This window comes from Malaya genurostris, chromosome 3, assembly GCF_030247185.1.
Source record: "Malaya genurostris strain Urasoe2022 chromosome 3, Malgen_1.1, whole genome shotgun sequence".
Taxonomy (NCBI): domain Eukaryota; kingdom Metazoa; phylum Arthropoda; class Insecta; order Diptera; family Culicidae; genus Malaya; species Malaya genurostris.
Window position 1 is genome coordinate 27,911,317 of NC_080572.1, and position 16,823 is coordinate 27,928,139.

Sequence of the window (16,823 nt, forward strand, 5' to 3'; positions counted from 1 at the left end):
ATAACGACTTGTAATATTTATTCCTATCTATCTACGTAATTCAAGTGCTCATGTTCTGTTTGTCGGGTAGGAGTTTTAAATGAATTCTTATAGTCAGCAAATCTAAAGAGTATATGAGCAAGCATTTTTTATTAACTGGCGACCAGAAAGATACATACAAATGCCACCTTTAACCGCTTGTGTATCAATCATAAATAGAAGCCTTCACTGTTCCATCGACTACAGTTAATTGGGTGCAGTATCAAACCATTGCATTGGATGTAGGCTTGTGCTAAGTAGTGGCACTCATCGTCGTGTTGAGATGACTGTTTTATTTCATTTGACGTTTCGTCATCTACGAAATGCATATCAATTCAAATTAAATAGATATTACAGAGTAGTTGTAATTTGTATTAATATCATGATGTCAGCATCCTTTTTTTTTATTCGTTGCAATTAATGACATGCAATTTTTGTACCACGTGTAACATTTCTTTTCATATGGTACGTAATATTTGTTTGTCTCGGGTTGACGGTTCAATGCATAAAGCACTGGTCTTATAAGCCAGTTGTCGTATGTTCGAGCCCCGACCGGTAAGGATTATTAGTGTCAATATGATCATAGCACAAGTCATTCAATGGTTCTGTATGCTAAGAATCGGCTGCGAAGTCTTTTTAAACGGAAGGTCAAATTCCTGAGAGGGAATGTAATACCAAGGCTTTGTTTTGTAATCTTTGTTACAGCAAATTAAAGTGCTACGAGGCTATTTAATATGATCAAAATAATTACTCTCGTTAGTAGATCCTGAGATTATTCCCTAAGCAGTAAGTGTTGGCTTCAAACGATGATTTGTACATATAATACACGTTGTTTGGTAAAGTGATCACCAAGTAGCAATTCGCCTAATCTAGAAATCGCTTATGGTCTCTTATGTTTATGACAGACATGTGGTATCGGAATCACTGTACACCATTAAATCACATGCCTGCCACCCTGAATCACGTAAGCATCATGATACAACGATGATTTCCGTTCTATGATCAACTATCGTTGTACTGTGCGAAATCCCATAACTGTTCACTGCTACATGCCCTATTGACGAGTGATGCTGAACTCAAGAAACGATATTTTCTTCTTAATGAACGAACCATCGTATCTTTTTTAAATCTCGGCAAAATACAAGTAACACGAAATCAAAGTTGTAGCATATTAAAAAAATGTTCATGAATTTGGTAGTTTTGAAATTTATATAAGTAAAACATATTCATATTTATATTCAGCATTGTTCAGTAATTGTTTTCTATACATTAACAAGTAACTATAATATTGAAATGGTTTTCAAAACGTCATTATTCATATTTTGAATGCACTTGTAGTAATACTGAACGATAAATATCCAATTAATTAATAAATCAATTGTGTTAATTAAATGGTAATCAATAAAAATTCCATATATCACGTTAGTTTCCTATATTTACTTCTGAAAACTCTCAATCTCCTTATTACTTTATCTTTTCTCATCAGATTGCAGTCTTCAGTGTTACTTCATAAATCTAGCATAAAAATTTTTAACTCACTAAATTCCAACTCAAACACATTAAGAGTATATTTCAAAACCATTTTTCATAAGATTTTTAAATCAAAATGAAGTATCAAACCTGTACCAAATCTATTTTGAAATAATTTCAAATTCAAGGAAATATTAAAATCAGCTTTATGATAAACACAATCTTTTTTAGGAAAATTTCGTCTGGTCGTCATGTGCACCTTGTGCATTGCACAACCGATCAAATTGAAACAATCGATTGCATCCGCATCCACATTGAATTATTTTTCATATTCTCCATTTATTCGATGAAAGCATGTCGGATAGTACCGAATATAAAATAATGAGCGATTCTGTCCACAGAACAATAAGCACAAATTTTCCCTAAGCTGCTTGCTGGGCAATAATAGCCAAACGATCTTTCCGTATCGCATTGCCGTGATGCTTTGACCTGGAGCACTTTGTCTTGTGCACCGAAATTGCGTGTATTTACATACATCTCATGTATAATATATATACAAATTTTATGTATCGCTTGTCGCTGTGTGAGTGTCGTTTCCGTGCACAGATTCAAGTAGAGAATGTATTATTCAGCTCAGCTCTGAGAATTGTTGCTCTCTTTCACATATGGCTCTGTGGTAACTTGTATGCACTCCTTCAGGAGAGGCTTCAGTGGCTTATGCTTATGGCAATTGAAAACAAATTGCTGTTTCAGTTGCAACGCCGAAGCGGTTTTATTGAAAAATACAAGCGAATATCCATTCCACAATCTTTAGGTTTGACTTACAACAAACTGTAAATTTTGTCACTGTTGAGAAAAGTGAATAAGATCTATTTTTTTATGACTATTATCTCCTGTCGTTAATCGAAAACCAGGAACCAAAACAGCCGGAATCGGTTTGCCGATACGAATGCCTACGACCCATCTCTGAGTCGGTGGTTCCAAGCTCTTCTGCATAGTTTCCTTAGTCTAGCAAGTTCAGTATTCCACCAAGGAGTTTTTCTAGTAGCTCGCACACTCCGAAGTGGACAAGCCTTTTCATATGCTGCAACTATGAGTGAGTTTTTCTCGTCGACAACATTTTCCAAAACAATTGGGGGTTCAATTATCCAAGCCCTCTTCATAGAGGTCCCAGTTTGTAGATTTGGGATTACGATATGTGACAATATCGAATTTAACGTTTGAATGATCAAAAAAGATGTACTTATGATCAGATAACGAAGGTTGGAGCTCATCGGAGACGAGCCAATTTACCAACTCATGCGCAATTCTATCAGAGCAGAGAGTTACGTCCAAAACCTCCTCTCTTCCAGATCTCGAAAAAGTTGGACGATTTCCCGCATTGACTATGTGCAGGTTTCTACTGCTCACAAATTGTATCAAATCAGAGCCTCTCGAATTTATTTCTGTGCTGCCCAAATGATATGGTGAGCATTGATGTCACTGCCGATTGTAGGCGGTAAATCACTTTTGCTGCAGTATGATACAACCTTTTTGAAGTCATCGCTTGGTGAAGGTTGGTTATGCGGTAAATATACCGAACAATAGACATATTTCCTGTCTATGCCATCAATAGTCATACCAACTGTGACAGCACAAACATCCCGAGTTGTGAGCTCCGATATGAGAGAAACATCGAGAGCGCTATTTGCAAGTATGCATGCTCGCGGCATTTCACGTGGATTGGTCATAACGCTCTTGTTGAAGGAAACGAAGACTGGGTTTAACAAGTTTCCAACGTAGTAGTTTTCCTTTTGGAAATATGGTTCTTGAACCAAAGCTATAGAAGCTTTACCTTCTTGCAGAAGTCTGGATAAATTCATAGTTGCTGTACGTTTATGCTGGAGATTGATTTGTGCTACTATAACCATTATCAATTATCAGAATTTAGCGGTAAACCCAGGCGCGTACCCAGGATTTCGTCTGAGACCTTCTGAATAATTATAGATGTTTTTGATACCAGGGCCCTTCCAGCCCCCCCTCTGGGTACGTGACACCATTTTACCAAGAAACTAAAGTACCGAAAAGTACAGTGTTTTGGATTTGCAAATTATTCGACCAGCGTTTGACTGTGAATCGGAAGGCTGAGAGTGGAACAAATAGAAAAGTATGCTTCCGACAAATGGACAGCCATTATCGTGAAAAATTTCAATCCTTCTGAGCGAAGTATAGCTCGAAAAGTTCAGATGCCAGACTCATACGTACAAAACGTAAAGCATAAGCAAGGACTGAGGACGTACAAAGTGAAAAAGGTGCCCAACCGTGACGACAAACAAAATATCACTGTACAAGGTCGTGCAACGAAGAGTACTTTACATCATGTTTTTGCAAATAATTTCGTTTACCATAATGGACGACGAAGCATACATGATCAGACTTCAAACAGCTTCCGGATATTGCCTTTTATACCGCAATGTGAAGGAACACCGTGGCCGAGCATTTTCGGACATAGAATGTTTCGAAATTCTGTTTTGATTTAAGCAACCTGTTCGTTTGTTGTCCGAAAGTTAACGAAAGTTGACTCTACCGAAACGGAAGCGCAGAAATGTATGAGCTCGATAGGAATGACGAAAAATATCAAAGTCTAGCAATAGAGTAGATCAAATGAAAGTTGTCTCAGACACATCAGATAATATTTTCATGGAGATTTGTGGTGAGATTTCAACGTACCGATTAAAAAAATCTCATCACAAACCGGATAATTTTCAAAATTCGTATAAAAATCCTCATAATTTAAAAAATTCACAAAAATTCAAATCTGTGAAAATCGGTCGCGCCATCTATGAGAAAAGTTAGAAAACATGTTTTCATTTTTTAGCACATTTTACCCCATAACTCCGGAATATGAAGTCGGTTCCAAATAATATTCAGGAATTTTGTATGGGATCACAAAACCTTTCATTTGAATCTAAGTTTGTGAAAATCGGTTCAGCCATCTCGGAAAAAAGTTAGTGCACTTATTTTCACAATTTTTTGCACATTTTACCCCATAATTCCAGAACCGGAAGTCGGATCCAAATAATATTCAGGAATTTTGTATGGGGCCACAAGACCTTTCATTTATATCTAAGTTTGTGAAAGCCATCTCCGAGAAAAGTTAGTGCAAAAAACGTTACATACATACATACGCACAAAAGTCGGTTTTCGCAGTGATTGCATAACCTTTCTATATGAGAAAGGCAAAAACTGAAACACTAGAGAAAATTTTCAAACAGATATCTTATAAATTCATGATATGTTCAGGTCTGATGTTATCTCTAAAGAATAACTAATAAATCGACTATTTGGAACGTAAAAAAATTGAGATTTCCGAAATCTCGTTGAGATATGGTGTTATCTCTAAAATAAACAGAGGTCTCATAGCTATGACACGATAATTATTTTGTAAACAATTGATAAACAGATAAACCATATAAGGAATGACGAACGTGATAAGATAGCGTTGATTCTTGCATGGTTACATGATAAAGTTGAGATATATTGCGAAATTTATATTTTAGATGTTTTTATCGATCAGTGTTTGTGAAAGAATGGAATTTGCGTCGATCTATCATCATAGAACGAAATCGAAATGACAAATGAGTCTTAAAACACTGTTCAAAAAGTAAAATTTGCATTTGAATTAAATCACTGCAGCCTTTATCATATACCGATGAATGCAGACCGAATTCGTCTCATACGCCTACAAACACATGCAAAGTTTGTATAATCTCGCCAAATCTCTAATCTGTATAACAGTTTTTCTTGTTTTCTAACTGAAAGGCATGAATTGTGTGGCGATGTTTTTGCTTGTTTTTTGAAAATTCTGCATTATCATGAGTCTACTACTCTATTGCTGATATTACAAATTTCAAAGTAGGTACCGAAAGCCTATAACGTAACTGAGTAAGATGAGGCTCATTATGAATCAAACTTCAGACAGTTGACTGTTTAGTACTGCGATGGCTAATTTCTTTATTTAATTCAGCTTGTCTCATGGTCTGTTATCTTATCTTATCATCATCTAAGTAAAAACAATCAAGTATATTTTCTATTATTATTCGCCATTTGTTAGTTCTGGAAGCCCTGAGTTGATTGACTTAAAAGTTTATTGAAAAATATCAGCATTTTTGAGTATTATTATAAATTATAGATTAATACTGTTCCGATAGAACTGTCGTTTGTAATTGTAATAAACAGTACTCTCATGAAATTCAACTTTTCCATTTATCGATATGTTTTTGTATGACAATTACCTTTTTTATAGTCAGTCACGTACCCAGACCCCGGACTCCCCCGAGGGGCCTTGGCCCCTCCCGAAATCAAAAACAGATATATAATTATTTAGAAGATTTCAGACATGTGTTACAGAAATAACAAGACAGTAAACGTAAAGAAATGTAATACAGTAACAGTTCCAGTGGAAAAGTTTGAAGTGTCTGTTAAAAACACCAGTAAAAGGCACATCTAAAATAAGGACATAAGCAATATTCAGTAACATTTTTTTTTCTTTGGGTCCCTCCCAAAACGAAATCCTGGGTACGGGTCTGTTTGTAGTTTATGTATATCTGGAAAGAGTGAGAATCCTTATGATGTATACGTAATCAGGTGAGAAAGTTCTAAATACGCTGCTAGGTAGGTAGAAGTTTTTAAATTGATCACAATCACTCCTCAACTGATGCTGACAACAAATCACTTCACAGCAAGGTTAAACAATGTCGGAGCAAGCTTTTACAATTGTTCGCCAATTTACTCGTGCAGTAGACACACTCGAGCGTAGAAATATTTTCCGAAACAGAACCTTTTCTGTAACAGTTTTCAGTTAAATACCAATCAGTTCCGATCATAGCTTCGACCAGAATGGATGTGAATATTTTACTGTGTGCGGTGGTGGTCATCGTTTTGACCTATCTATATCATCTTTTAACAAAAAATAATGACTACTTCCATAATAAACCAATACCTTCGTTGGCGGTGAAACCACTGTTGGGATCTTCGGGGTCACTATTACTGAAGCAAGTCACTTTTCCGGACTTCATCATGTCGGTCTATAACAAGTTTCCGAATGTGAAGTAAGCTATTGAATGGAAGCGTAATTACTCGTAATTTATTTTTTTATTTGTCTCAGAGTTCTGGGAATGTTTGATACCACCGTGCCAATGTTCGTCATTCGCGATCCGGAGCTAATCAAGCGAATTACTGTTAAAGACTTCGACCATTTTGTTGATCACCGACCATTATTCGGATACAGTGAGGAAATCGACAGTCCACATGCACTGTTCGGGAAGTCACTGTTCTCAATGAACGGCCAGCGGTGGCGGGATATGCGGGCAACGCTCAGTCCTGCTTTCACCGGAAGTAAAATGCGACAGATGTTTTACCTAATGACAAACTGCATAGAGGCGATGGTTGAGTTTTACGAGAATGATCTGAGAAAAACCACGGGCTCAAAAGATGTGGAACTCAAAGATATTTTATCAAGGTTGGCAATGGATGTGATTGCATCATGTGCTTATGGACTGAAGTTGGATTCGTTCAAAGATCAGAATAGCGAATTCATACGGCAGGCGAGGAAAATGTTGGCCTTCGACAAACTAGGGACTGTGATTAAAATATTTGCCTTTCGTTGGTTTCCGAAAATTGTTGGGAGCCTAGGATTAGATTTAATTGATCGAGAACAGGCTGTATATTTTTCCGCAATCATAAAAGATACTGTGAAAACTCGTGAAAGCAAGGGAATCGTTCGGCATGATATGATCGATTTACTACTTCAAGCTAGAAAGGGAACTTTGAAGCATCACCAGGAAACTGAATTGCTTGAAGGGTTTGCCACCGTACAAGAATCTGATGTTGGAAAAGCTGAGGTTTCAACACCAATGACCGAGACGGAAATGATCGCACAGTGTTTCTTATTCCTACTTGGGGGATTTGACACAGTCTCAGCATCGGCAACTTTTTTGATATACGAATTAATCCGCAACACTGAAATCCAGCAAACTTTATATGAAGAAGTTCAACAGACACACAAGGCTCTTGGCGGGAGTCCTTTAACATACGATGCATTACAGAAAATGAAGTACCTGGATATGGTAGTTTCTGAATCACTACGAATATGGCCACAAGCGCCAGCAATTGATAGACTTTGTGTTCATGATTACACTCTAGATGATGGCGAAGGATTGCGGTTTACCATCGACAAAGGCACTTCAGTTTGGATCCCGGTACAAGGTTTACATCACGATCCAAAATACTTTCCAAATCCGGAAAGATTTGATCCAGAGCGATTTAATGATGAGAACAGAACAAAGATCAATTTAGGAACCTACTTGCCGTTTGGAATAGGTCCCCGAAATTGCATAGGATCTCGATTTGCATTGATGGAAATTAAAGCCATCGTATACTATTTGTTACTGAAATTTTCGTTCAATAGAAACGAAAAAACGCAGATTCCACTGAAGCTGAAAAAGGGTTTTACTAATTTGATGGCCGAGAAGGGAACACACATCACACTTAAATTACGAGTCGATAATTAATTTGTATTTGTAAAATGAGCAAATTATTTTTACAAGTGTTAAGGACTGAGTGATAAAATACACTGAAGTCTTTTTTACTCGGTTTTCATTTGATTTCTTATGTGAAATTTCATATGTGGTTTTTATGTGAATTAAGGGATGGATTTTTTTTAAATTTTTTTGATGTCAAATGTCAAATGCATGGAACGTGTAGATCTTGTATTGTCGCGAAAAATATCTTTTAAAGTTATTCGACTCTCTGGTACAGTTTGTATGTTCCATACTCTCTGAGTCGATTTTTTTTTAAATTGGTTCCAGGTAACACCTATACCTTGACGATACCCGCATGAGATATCTGACTTCACATTTTATTTCGATATCGAATTTTGGATATGAGCCATGAGCTAAATGTTTAATCCTAAGTTTATCAAAGTCGCCAAAGTACAATGGATACTTTATTGCATTGAATTTGTTATATGACTTCACATACCACATACTCATATTTTCGAACTGGTCACCGTAACAAAATTTGTTAATTGGGAACTATCTTCTTGGAAATTTAAAGTGAATACTTTTCAATAGGGTTATCAATATCATCAATCGCAAAATTTAAAACCAATAAATACCCGTCTGTTTAGCAGAGATAGTAGGTCGCGTTAGTCTCAAAACTGAATAGGTTTTCGCAGTAAATGGAGTAACACTTGAGTATTATGGAACTAAAGGAACCCTTAAAACCGGTAGAAATGCGAAATCGCACACCAATCTTGGGGATATAGTTTGGAAGCCCGTCGTAATAGTGAATTCACTTAATATGAAAAAAAAAATTATTATAGCTACGCGTTAACGTAAGATTTAATGTTTAATTTGGGTTTTTTGCAATTGCAATCTAATCCGACGGAACAAATAAAATGTACTCACAAATACAAATATCGATATATTGAAACAATCTTAAACGATTGCATTTTACTTTGTTTTTGTAACAAATTTGATACTATAATATATATAAGAGATTGTTCCAGGTTGAATAATATCCATTCTTTCCTAATTTTGTTTCAAACATCAGGAGTTTGTGTTAATATATGGAATAATTTATAAATTGTTCCATATATTGAGTTGATACACTGGAATACTGGATATCTGCTTCCATGTTTTAAAATTGTTGAAACTCCTGGTCGTAGTTTCTATTTCATTTTTCATTGGCATTTCAATGCTTTGGCTATCACATTTCACCAAAAAATAGTTTTTTTTTCGTTGGTCAACTAGTTTCATGAATTCGTCTTTTAACAGAAAGTGGTACGATAATTTCGTTCAATTTAGAGTTTGATTGCATCATGCTAAATTAGAATAAATTCAGTGCGACCCACGGTTCATTAGGAGAAGTAGGTAACTCACATAATTGGTTTTTAGAGTTAGTACGGTGGTACATTCAGAATAAACCGAGAAATCTGTCGAAACAAAAATAAAAACACATCATCAATTGATATATGCGCCGGGATCGCACTCAAGATCTTGAATATCAAATTAAAATAAAAGTTATGGTAGCCTAGTGAGTGATAATAAATTGCTTATTTATCTAGTCACGAGTGCTATGTCGTTCAGAATAGAAGTAAATTGGCTCCAGCTCGCGGTGGTGATCGCTGTTCTCGCCTATTTTTACCATCTGTTTATAAAAAATGTTAGGATCTTTGGGGCCGTTGTTGCTGAAACAAGTCACTTTTCCGGATTTCATATTATCGATCTATAACAAGTTTCCGAACGTGAAGTAAGCTATTGAATAGAAGTGAAGTTACTTGTAATTTTTTTTTTTACTTTACCGCAGAGTGCGTCATGTACTTATGGACTGAAGTTGGATTCGTTCAAAGATCAGGATAGCGAAGATCTTTGCTTTCCAAAAGTTGTTGGGTGTCTAGGATTGGATTTAATTGATCGTGAGCAAGCTATCTATTTTTCTGAAATCATCAAGAGGACCATAAAAAATCGAGAAAGCAGAGAATCGTACTGCTTCAAGCTAGAAAGGGAACTTTAAATCATCACCAGGAAACTGAATTGATGAAGGGTTTGACACAGTACAATAATCTGATGTCGGAAGGGCTCAGCCACAGCAACCTTTCTGATATACGAGTTGATTCGTAATCCTGGAATCCAGAATACTTAATTCGAAGAAGTTCAACAGACACACAAGGCTCTTGGCGGAAAAACTTTAACGTACGATGCATTACAGAAAATGAAGTATCTTGATATGATAGTTTCGGAAACACTACGAATATGGCCACGAGTTTCTGCTATTGATAGACTTTGTGTTCGAAATTACACACTGGATGATGGCGAAGGATTTCGGTTCACCATCGGGCAAGGCACTTGTGTTAGAATTCCGGTACAAGGTTTACATCACGATCCAAAGTACTATCCAATTTCGGAATGATTTGATCCAGAGCGGTTCAATAATGAGAACAAAGTAAAGATCAATTTGGGGACCTATTTGCGTTCGGAATTGGTCCGCGAAATTGCATGGGATCTCAATTTGCGTTGATGGAATTAAAGCCATCGTGTACTATTTGTTAATGAAATTTTTGATCAACGAAAACCGAAAAAAAGCAGATTCCGTTAAAACTGAAGAAGGGATTTATCACTACACTGGCCGAGAAGGGAACGCATATCACACTTCAATTACGATCAAATAATTAATTTGCATGGATTGGCCTGAAATTTGTCAGCAAGGATTTATTCTATGTCTTAATTCATATATAACCGTTTTATGGTTTTGCAGGAACAACAAAAATAAATAAAAAAATAATGATTCATTGGACTAAACATTTTATGTTACGGGTAATTTAATTTGAATCGAATGAACTTAATAAATTTGTATTTGTTTATTGACTAATTTAAATTTAAATTACTGCTGAAGTTGATAGTTTTAGTCGAGTCGAAGGAATTGCAGATGTAAGCTGGAATACTTTTCGAAGAGCCAATCTAATTCATTCATAAAACTTGATATTATATTGGTCACTGAACAGAGGACTAAATGGAAGCAGCAGAGCAGATTCCTTCATACAATAATATCCAGTGCATAAGTGAACCCACGAGACGTGGACTATGTTGCCAAAAGATTAATACACTCGTAGGAAGAAGGGCCACTGAGAGGGGGGGGGAAAAGAGGGAATTTCTCCGGATCCGAAATTTTTCAAAACGCTGGGAAATTCGAAGATTTAAGATTGTATTTTATTCTTCATAATAAAAAATGTTGAAAATAAAGTTGCCCGGGTTGGCGGTTCAATGCATAGGATGCTGGTCATAAAAGCCACTTGTCGTATGTTCGAGCCCCGACCTGGAAGGATTCTTAGTGTCAGTAGGATCCATTGTACTAGCCATGCAATGATTCTGTACGCTAAGAATGGGCTGCGAAGTCTGTTGAAACAGAACGGCCAAATTCCACAAAAGGAATGTAATGCGAAGACTTTGCTTTAAAAATAAAGACAAATTTGGTATGTGAATTATGTTAAATTAATGTGTTTAGAAATCTCTGAATTCGAAGATATTCTCATGCCTCCAAATTTTAATAACCAGAGAAGATAGAACTTCGTTTATCGCTACATAATGTCAACGGTGTACCTTTTGATCTATATGAATAGAATATGAATGTAGCTCGATTAATAATAATAAAACCCAGAATTTTTATACCGGTTCCCCAATGAAAAAACATTAAATACACATCACATGAATTAGTTTTTTCTTATTCTCAAAGTAGGGGGGCGTAATATAGCAGTCACCCGACTCCGAATTTCCTCTCCATGGCCCTGCTTCGAGGTATATAGAATAGATCGAATACGATCACATGAAACATCTAAAATAAAAGTTCTGAAAATTTAAAGTTGTGATTTATTGAGAAGAAGGAACTATTTTAAGTTATTTAAAACTCGTCTGAGAACATTGTGTTCTGATACATCAGAAAAGTTTTTCGTTTAATTGAGCCCTAAAACTTAATCAACTGAGTTCTTTAACCTTAAGGTAATATATACTATCTACATGTCTGGGATTATATGTCAACAACATAAAAATTGACACTGAGTGCATTCAGATAGTCGAAGCCAGATAACAAATAATTTGTGAATCATCTGCAAATACATGGTCAAGTAAATAAATATTTACAATAACAGCGTCGAATCGTCATTGGTAAAATTAAGGAAATGTTCGAGTAGGTATATACAATAGGGTGGGACAAAATATTGATTTCAGCTCCACTAAACTTTTCGTGTTCCTTTTGGGTCCTAGAAGCACCATGCAAAATTTTAGCTTGATCTGAGAAACTATATTTTCGCACCCGAGGTTTAAAGTTTATATGTAATTTCTGTAGAAAATTTAACGAGGAAGAAAAACTTCGAAGACTTCAAAACAATCCAACATTTGTAAAAAAAGTTACTAAAGGAAAACCGACACAAAGTCCGAACGATGGCTTGCTAATGGTGGCACTGTTAGACTTTTTTGAGTTTTTACAATGAGTTTTGGAACATGGCTTGTCACTGGAAAAAAATCTTCGTACTAAGCTGAGTAGCTATCGTTAAGACATCAAACAACTCTCATCCACCGTTATAGCATAATAGAAGAAAGCAAAATCATATTACCAGCACTAGCAGCACAGCAGTGATGCTAGATATATTAAGGAGAGAGCTATTGTTCGGACTTTGTGTCGGTTTTTCTTTAATAACTTTTTCTACAAATCTCGTATCGTTTTGCGGTCTTCGCAAGTTTTCCTCCTCGATGAATATCCTACGAAAATAACACATGCACTGATTTTTAGAGTTTATAGGTTGATAGTCGATTTTTTTATCAAAAGCAAATTTCTCCATACTAAATCCCATATAAACTTTAAACCTCGGGCGCGAAAATATAGTCTCTCAGTTCAAGCTAAAATTTTGCATGGTGCTTGTGGGACCCAAAAGGAACACGAAACATTTGGTGGAACGAAAAAATAAACCTTTTCATCTTTTTTTCATATAACCTTGTCCCACCCTAATATACAATCGTTCACCAATTGATATATACGGGTAGACGGTTCAACAAAAGGCACACTTAAGTGCCTAAAAAGGCAAATAGAAAAAGAAGCTCCTACTGCCTGGTGAGTGATAATGTATCGAACGTGATTTCTAGCCAACCAGTCACGAATTGTGCGCCGCTCAGAATGGAAGTAAATTTACTCCTACTCACGGGGGTGATCGCTGTTCTCGCCTATCTTTACCATTTGATTACCAAAAATAATGATTATTTTCACGATAAACCGATACCTTCGCTGGTGGCGAAGCCTCTGTTGGGATCGTCGGGGCCGTTGTTGCTGAAACGAGTTACTTTTCCGGATTTCATAATGTCAATCTATAACAAGTTTCCAAGTGTAAAGTAAGCTATCGAATATTTGTATGAAAGCTATTTTTATCAATTTTGTTACTTTTCAATCGCAGAGTTCTGGGACTGTTCGATACCACCACGCCCATGTTCGTCGTTCGCGATCCAGAACTAATTAAGCGGATTGGTGTAAAAGACTTTGATCATTTTGTTGATCATCGGCCGATTTTTGGAAACAGCGAGGAAATCGACAGTCCACATGCTCTGTTCGGGAAGTCACTGTTTTCGATGAACGGCCAACGATGGCGGGATATGCGGGCGACTTTGAGTCCTGCTTTTACCGGAAGTAAGATGCGACAGATGTTCCACCTAATGACAAACTGCATAGAAACGATGGTTGAGTTCTACGAAACTGAACTGGGAAAGACTTCCGGAACGAAGGAAGTAGAGGTCAAAGATATCCTGTCACGCCTGGGAATGGATGTGATTGCATCATGTGCTTTTGGTTTAAAACTGGATTCATTCAAAAATCAAGACAGCGAATTTATTCGGCAGGCGAAGAAAATGCTGGCGTTTGGAAAGATAAGCACTGTGATTAAGGTATTTGCTTTCCGTTGGTTTCCAAAAGTTGTTGGACGCCTAGGTTTGGATTTGATTGATCGTGAACAAGCAATCTATTTCTCCGAAATCATAAAAGATACTGTGAAAACTCGTGAAAGTCAGGGAATCGTTCGGCATGATATGATCGATTTGTTGCTCCAAGCTAAAAAGGGAACTTTGAAGCATCACCAGGAAACTGAAATGTCTGAAGGGTTTGCTACGGTACAAGAATCGGATGTTGGAAAGATTGAGGTTTCGACACCGATGACTGAGACGGAAATGATCGCACAATGTCTCATTTTCTTTGTTGGTGGATTTGATACTGTATCGACTAGTGCAACGTTTTTGATTTATGAGTTAATTCGAAATCCCGATATCCAAAAAACTTTAAAGGATGAAATTGATCAGACAAATAAGTCTCTTGGTGGAGGTCCTCTAACATACGAGGTATTACAGAAAATGAAATATCTGGATATGGTAGTGTCTGAATCACTACGAATATGGCCACCAGCACCAGCTATTGACAGGCTTTGCGTGCGTGATTACACTTTGGATGATGGTGAAGGATTGCGGTTCACCATAGACAAAGGCACTTGTGTTTGGGTACCCGCTCAAGGTTTGCACCACGACCCACAGTATTATCCAAATCCCGAACGATTTGATCCGGAACGGTTTAATGACGAGAATAAGGGAAACATCAACATGGGAGCCTACCTGCCGTTCGGAATCGGTCCACGAAATTGCATAGGATCACGATTTGCGTTGATGGAAATCAAAGCAATTGTTTACTACTTGATGCTGAAGTTTTCGTTCAAAAGAAGCCCGAACACACAAATTCCGTTGAAACTGAAGAAGGGATTTACCAACTTACAGGCAGAGAATGGAATGCACATGACACTTCAATTACGAGACGATAAGTAGTTTGCGCATAGCTTGTAATCCATTCCCAAATAAAGATTGGTAGATGTTATATGATAACGTAATTTTGTATTTGAACATTAATTTTCAGCGTGATTATTAATCAAGCTTCTGATTTTGTAAGATATCAAACTGTGTACTTCGCTCATCATTTTTAGTAACAGTATTATTTTCTAACTTTTTTTAATACTGGAAAAGTTTATAATGGATATTAATGTGATTTTGACGACTGCGATTTTGACGAAGGCAATTGTTGATTTGAAGTTTGAATATTTATAAAATCTATCGTTCATTAATAAAGGTATCAATAAGCACTTTGGAATCCCATCCTTAACAATTTTTTTTTGTAGTTTCAGTTTATTGTTACATTAGTTCAAAGTCGTTAAGTTGAGTAAGTTGAGCCGGAAAGTTGAGAAAGGATTAACAAACATAAACATAATAACCATCTTAGATGTTTATTTTTGATACAGAGAGAATAATAGATTTAGCCTCGCATTCGACATTAAATCAACGGATTGTGATAAAATCGGATAGAATATTTTCGTTTCGTCTCTATGCAATGCAATATTGCAGAAAGAAATAATTCGACAATTGTGCATTACTTACGTTATACCGATGCGAAAACTCGAAGCGAGTGCAGCTATTTTCATCTTACCCTTCAAGCCAATGGACCGAACAGAGACAGTAGTTCTCACTCTAACTAATGGTTTTAGTCTAGGATATGAATGAATGAGCTGAGATGTATGGGGGCATCGTTGCCATAGCTGTAATTTGTAATATAAATAAATGTCACTTTAAAATATAGCACGATTTTTTATTGCAAAAATGACGCATTAGCACTGACGGAAGCGAACTGAGAAAAATGCACTAACCCTAGTTTAACGACGAAGAAGCTCAATGTTTTATTCACATCAATCCAGTTATGTGTTTGATATTACCCATTCGTCTGTTTTTCAAATTGTAGGGATGGTACTCGGAAGGCGAAGTATCGATACCTAGGGTATCGGGATACCGAAATTGTGGATATCGATACAAGGTATCACAAGGCAATAAAGTATCGATACCTGTAAGTATCAATTCATAAATTTGTTGTACCACCAACATAAGCATATTTCTTGCCATGTAGATTGCACTTCGAATTTTGCTACTTTTGGTCCACGTCAAAAAATTTCCGCAAGTCACTTTGTGTTGGAGCCATGATGGTTTCACATTTTACTTATTCTCTCAAAAAATTTCATGTCATAACCTTCATGTCAATGCACTAAAAGCCAATTCCTATCGAACATTCAGAGATTTGTTGGTTTGAGCAAAAGCACATATTTTGCTTCTATTTCTTCGCGTTTTGCCTTCGGATCATCAGTGCTAAGCTAGCGGTTTAAATTGAACTGCTAGACGTGAGATGGCAGTTCAATTTGAACTGCTTTAACACTCCTAATACCAAGCCTAAAAAAGTTACGCGAAGCACCAAGCCTCAAAAAAAGTTGGAACGGTAATTTTGAACTATCATAGCTCAGTTGTTACTTGACCAATTTCGATAAATTTTTCACCCTCGAATTTTGTGAAGTTTGTAGATTATTTTAAGTATATCGTTATTGGCAATCTTTTAGGAAAAACTAATGAAAATCAGATTTTTCCCGTTCCAAGTTTTTTTTCGAGCTCAAAACGTGCCCTATCTGCATTCATGCGGCACCTGCATCGCGAATCGGATATTGAGAACTTCAACTTTACCGAGTCATAACTTTGTTGTTAGTCAACCGATCTTCAAAATTTGTTCACCATTGGAAAGGTAATACTTCCAGAAATAAAATGCATTGAAAAAACCGAAAAATAGGTTTATCTACCCAAAGTTATAATGAAAACTGTAGATAGATGACCTAAGAAAAGATGAGACTTTTTACTATGATCGGAAATATCTCGAAATTCAAAGCAATGACCTATATATTTTTATACATC

The 16,823-nt window shown here is 36.4% G+C and overlaps 3 protein-coding genes across 4 annotated transcripts in view; 2 read left to right on the forward strand and 1 right to left on the reverse strand.

Annotated features, from left to right (window-relative positions):
• The window catches only part of LOC131437314 (sodium-dependent transporter bedraggled), a 279,011-nt gene that overhangs the window by 166,911 nt on the left and 95,277 nt on the right, over positions 1-16,823 (reverse strand). The window lies entirely within an intron of this gene.
• LOC131437326 (probable cytochrome P450 9f2) lies at positions 6,248-8,116 on the forward strand. Its single transcript, XM_058606599.1, has 2 exons — positions 6,248-6,578; positions 6,635-8,116. The coding sequence occupies exons 1-2, from the start codon at positions 6,367-6,369 to the stop codon at positions 8,037-8,039; spliced, it is 1,617 nt and encodes a 538-aa protein (XP_058462582.1). The 5' UTR covers positions 6,248-6,366; the 3' UTR covers positions 8,040-8,116.
• Positions 13,126-14,935, forward strand: LOC131437327 (cytochrome P450 9e2-like). The gene is made up of 2 exons (XM_058606600.1): positions 13,126-13,406; positions 13,469-14,935. Exons 1-2 carry the CDS (start codon positions 13,195-13,197, stop codon positions 14,871-14,873), a joined length of 1,617 nt encoding a protein of 538 aa, XP_058462583.1. The 5' UTR covers positions 13,126-13,194; the 3' UTR covers positions 14,874-14,935.

Bases quoted from the DNA above. Each gene is read 5' to 3' on its own strand.
- LOC131437326 (XM_058606599.1), top strand. From the start codon at position 6,367: ATGGATGTGAATATTTTACTGTGTGCGGTGGTGGTCATCGTTTTGACC. The intron at 6,579-6,634 runs GTAAGCTATTGA...TATTTGTCTCAG, and splicing joins AACAAGTTTCCGAATGTGAA to AGTTCTGGGAATGTTTGATA.
- LOC131437327 (XM_058606600.1), top strand. From the start codon at position 13,195: ATGGAAGTAAATTTACTCCTACTCACGGGGGTGATCGCTGTTCTCGCC. The intron at 13,407-13,468 runs GTAAGCTATCGA...TTTCAATCGCAG, and splicing joins AACAAGTTTCCAAGTGTAAA to AGTTCTGGGACTGTTCGATA.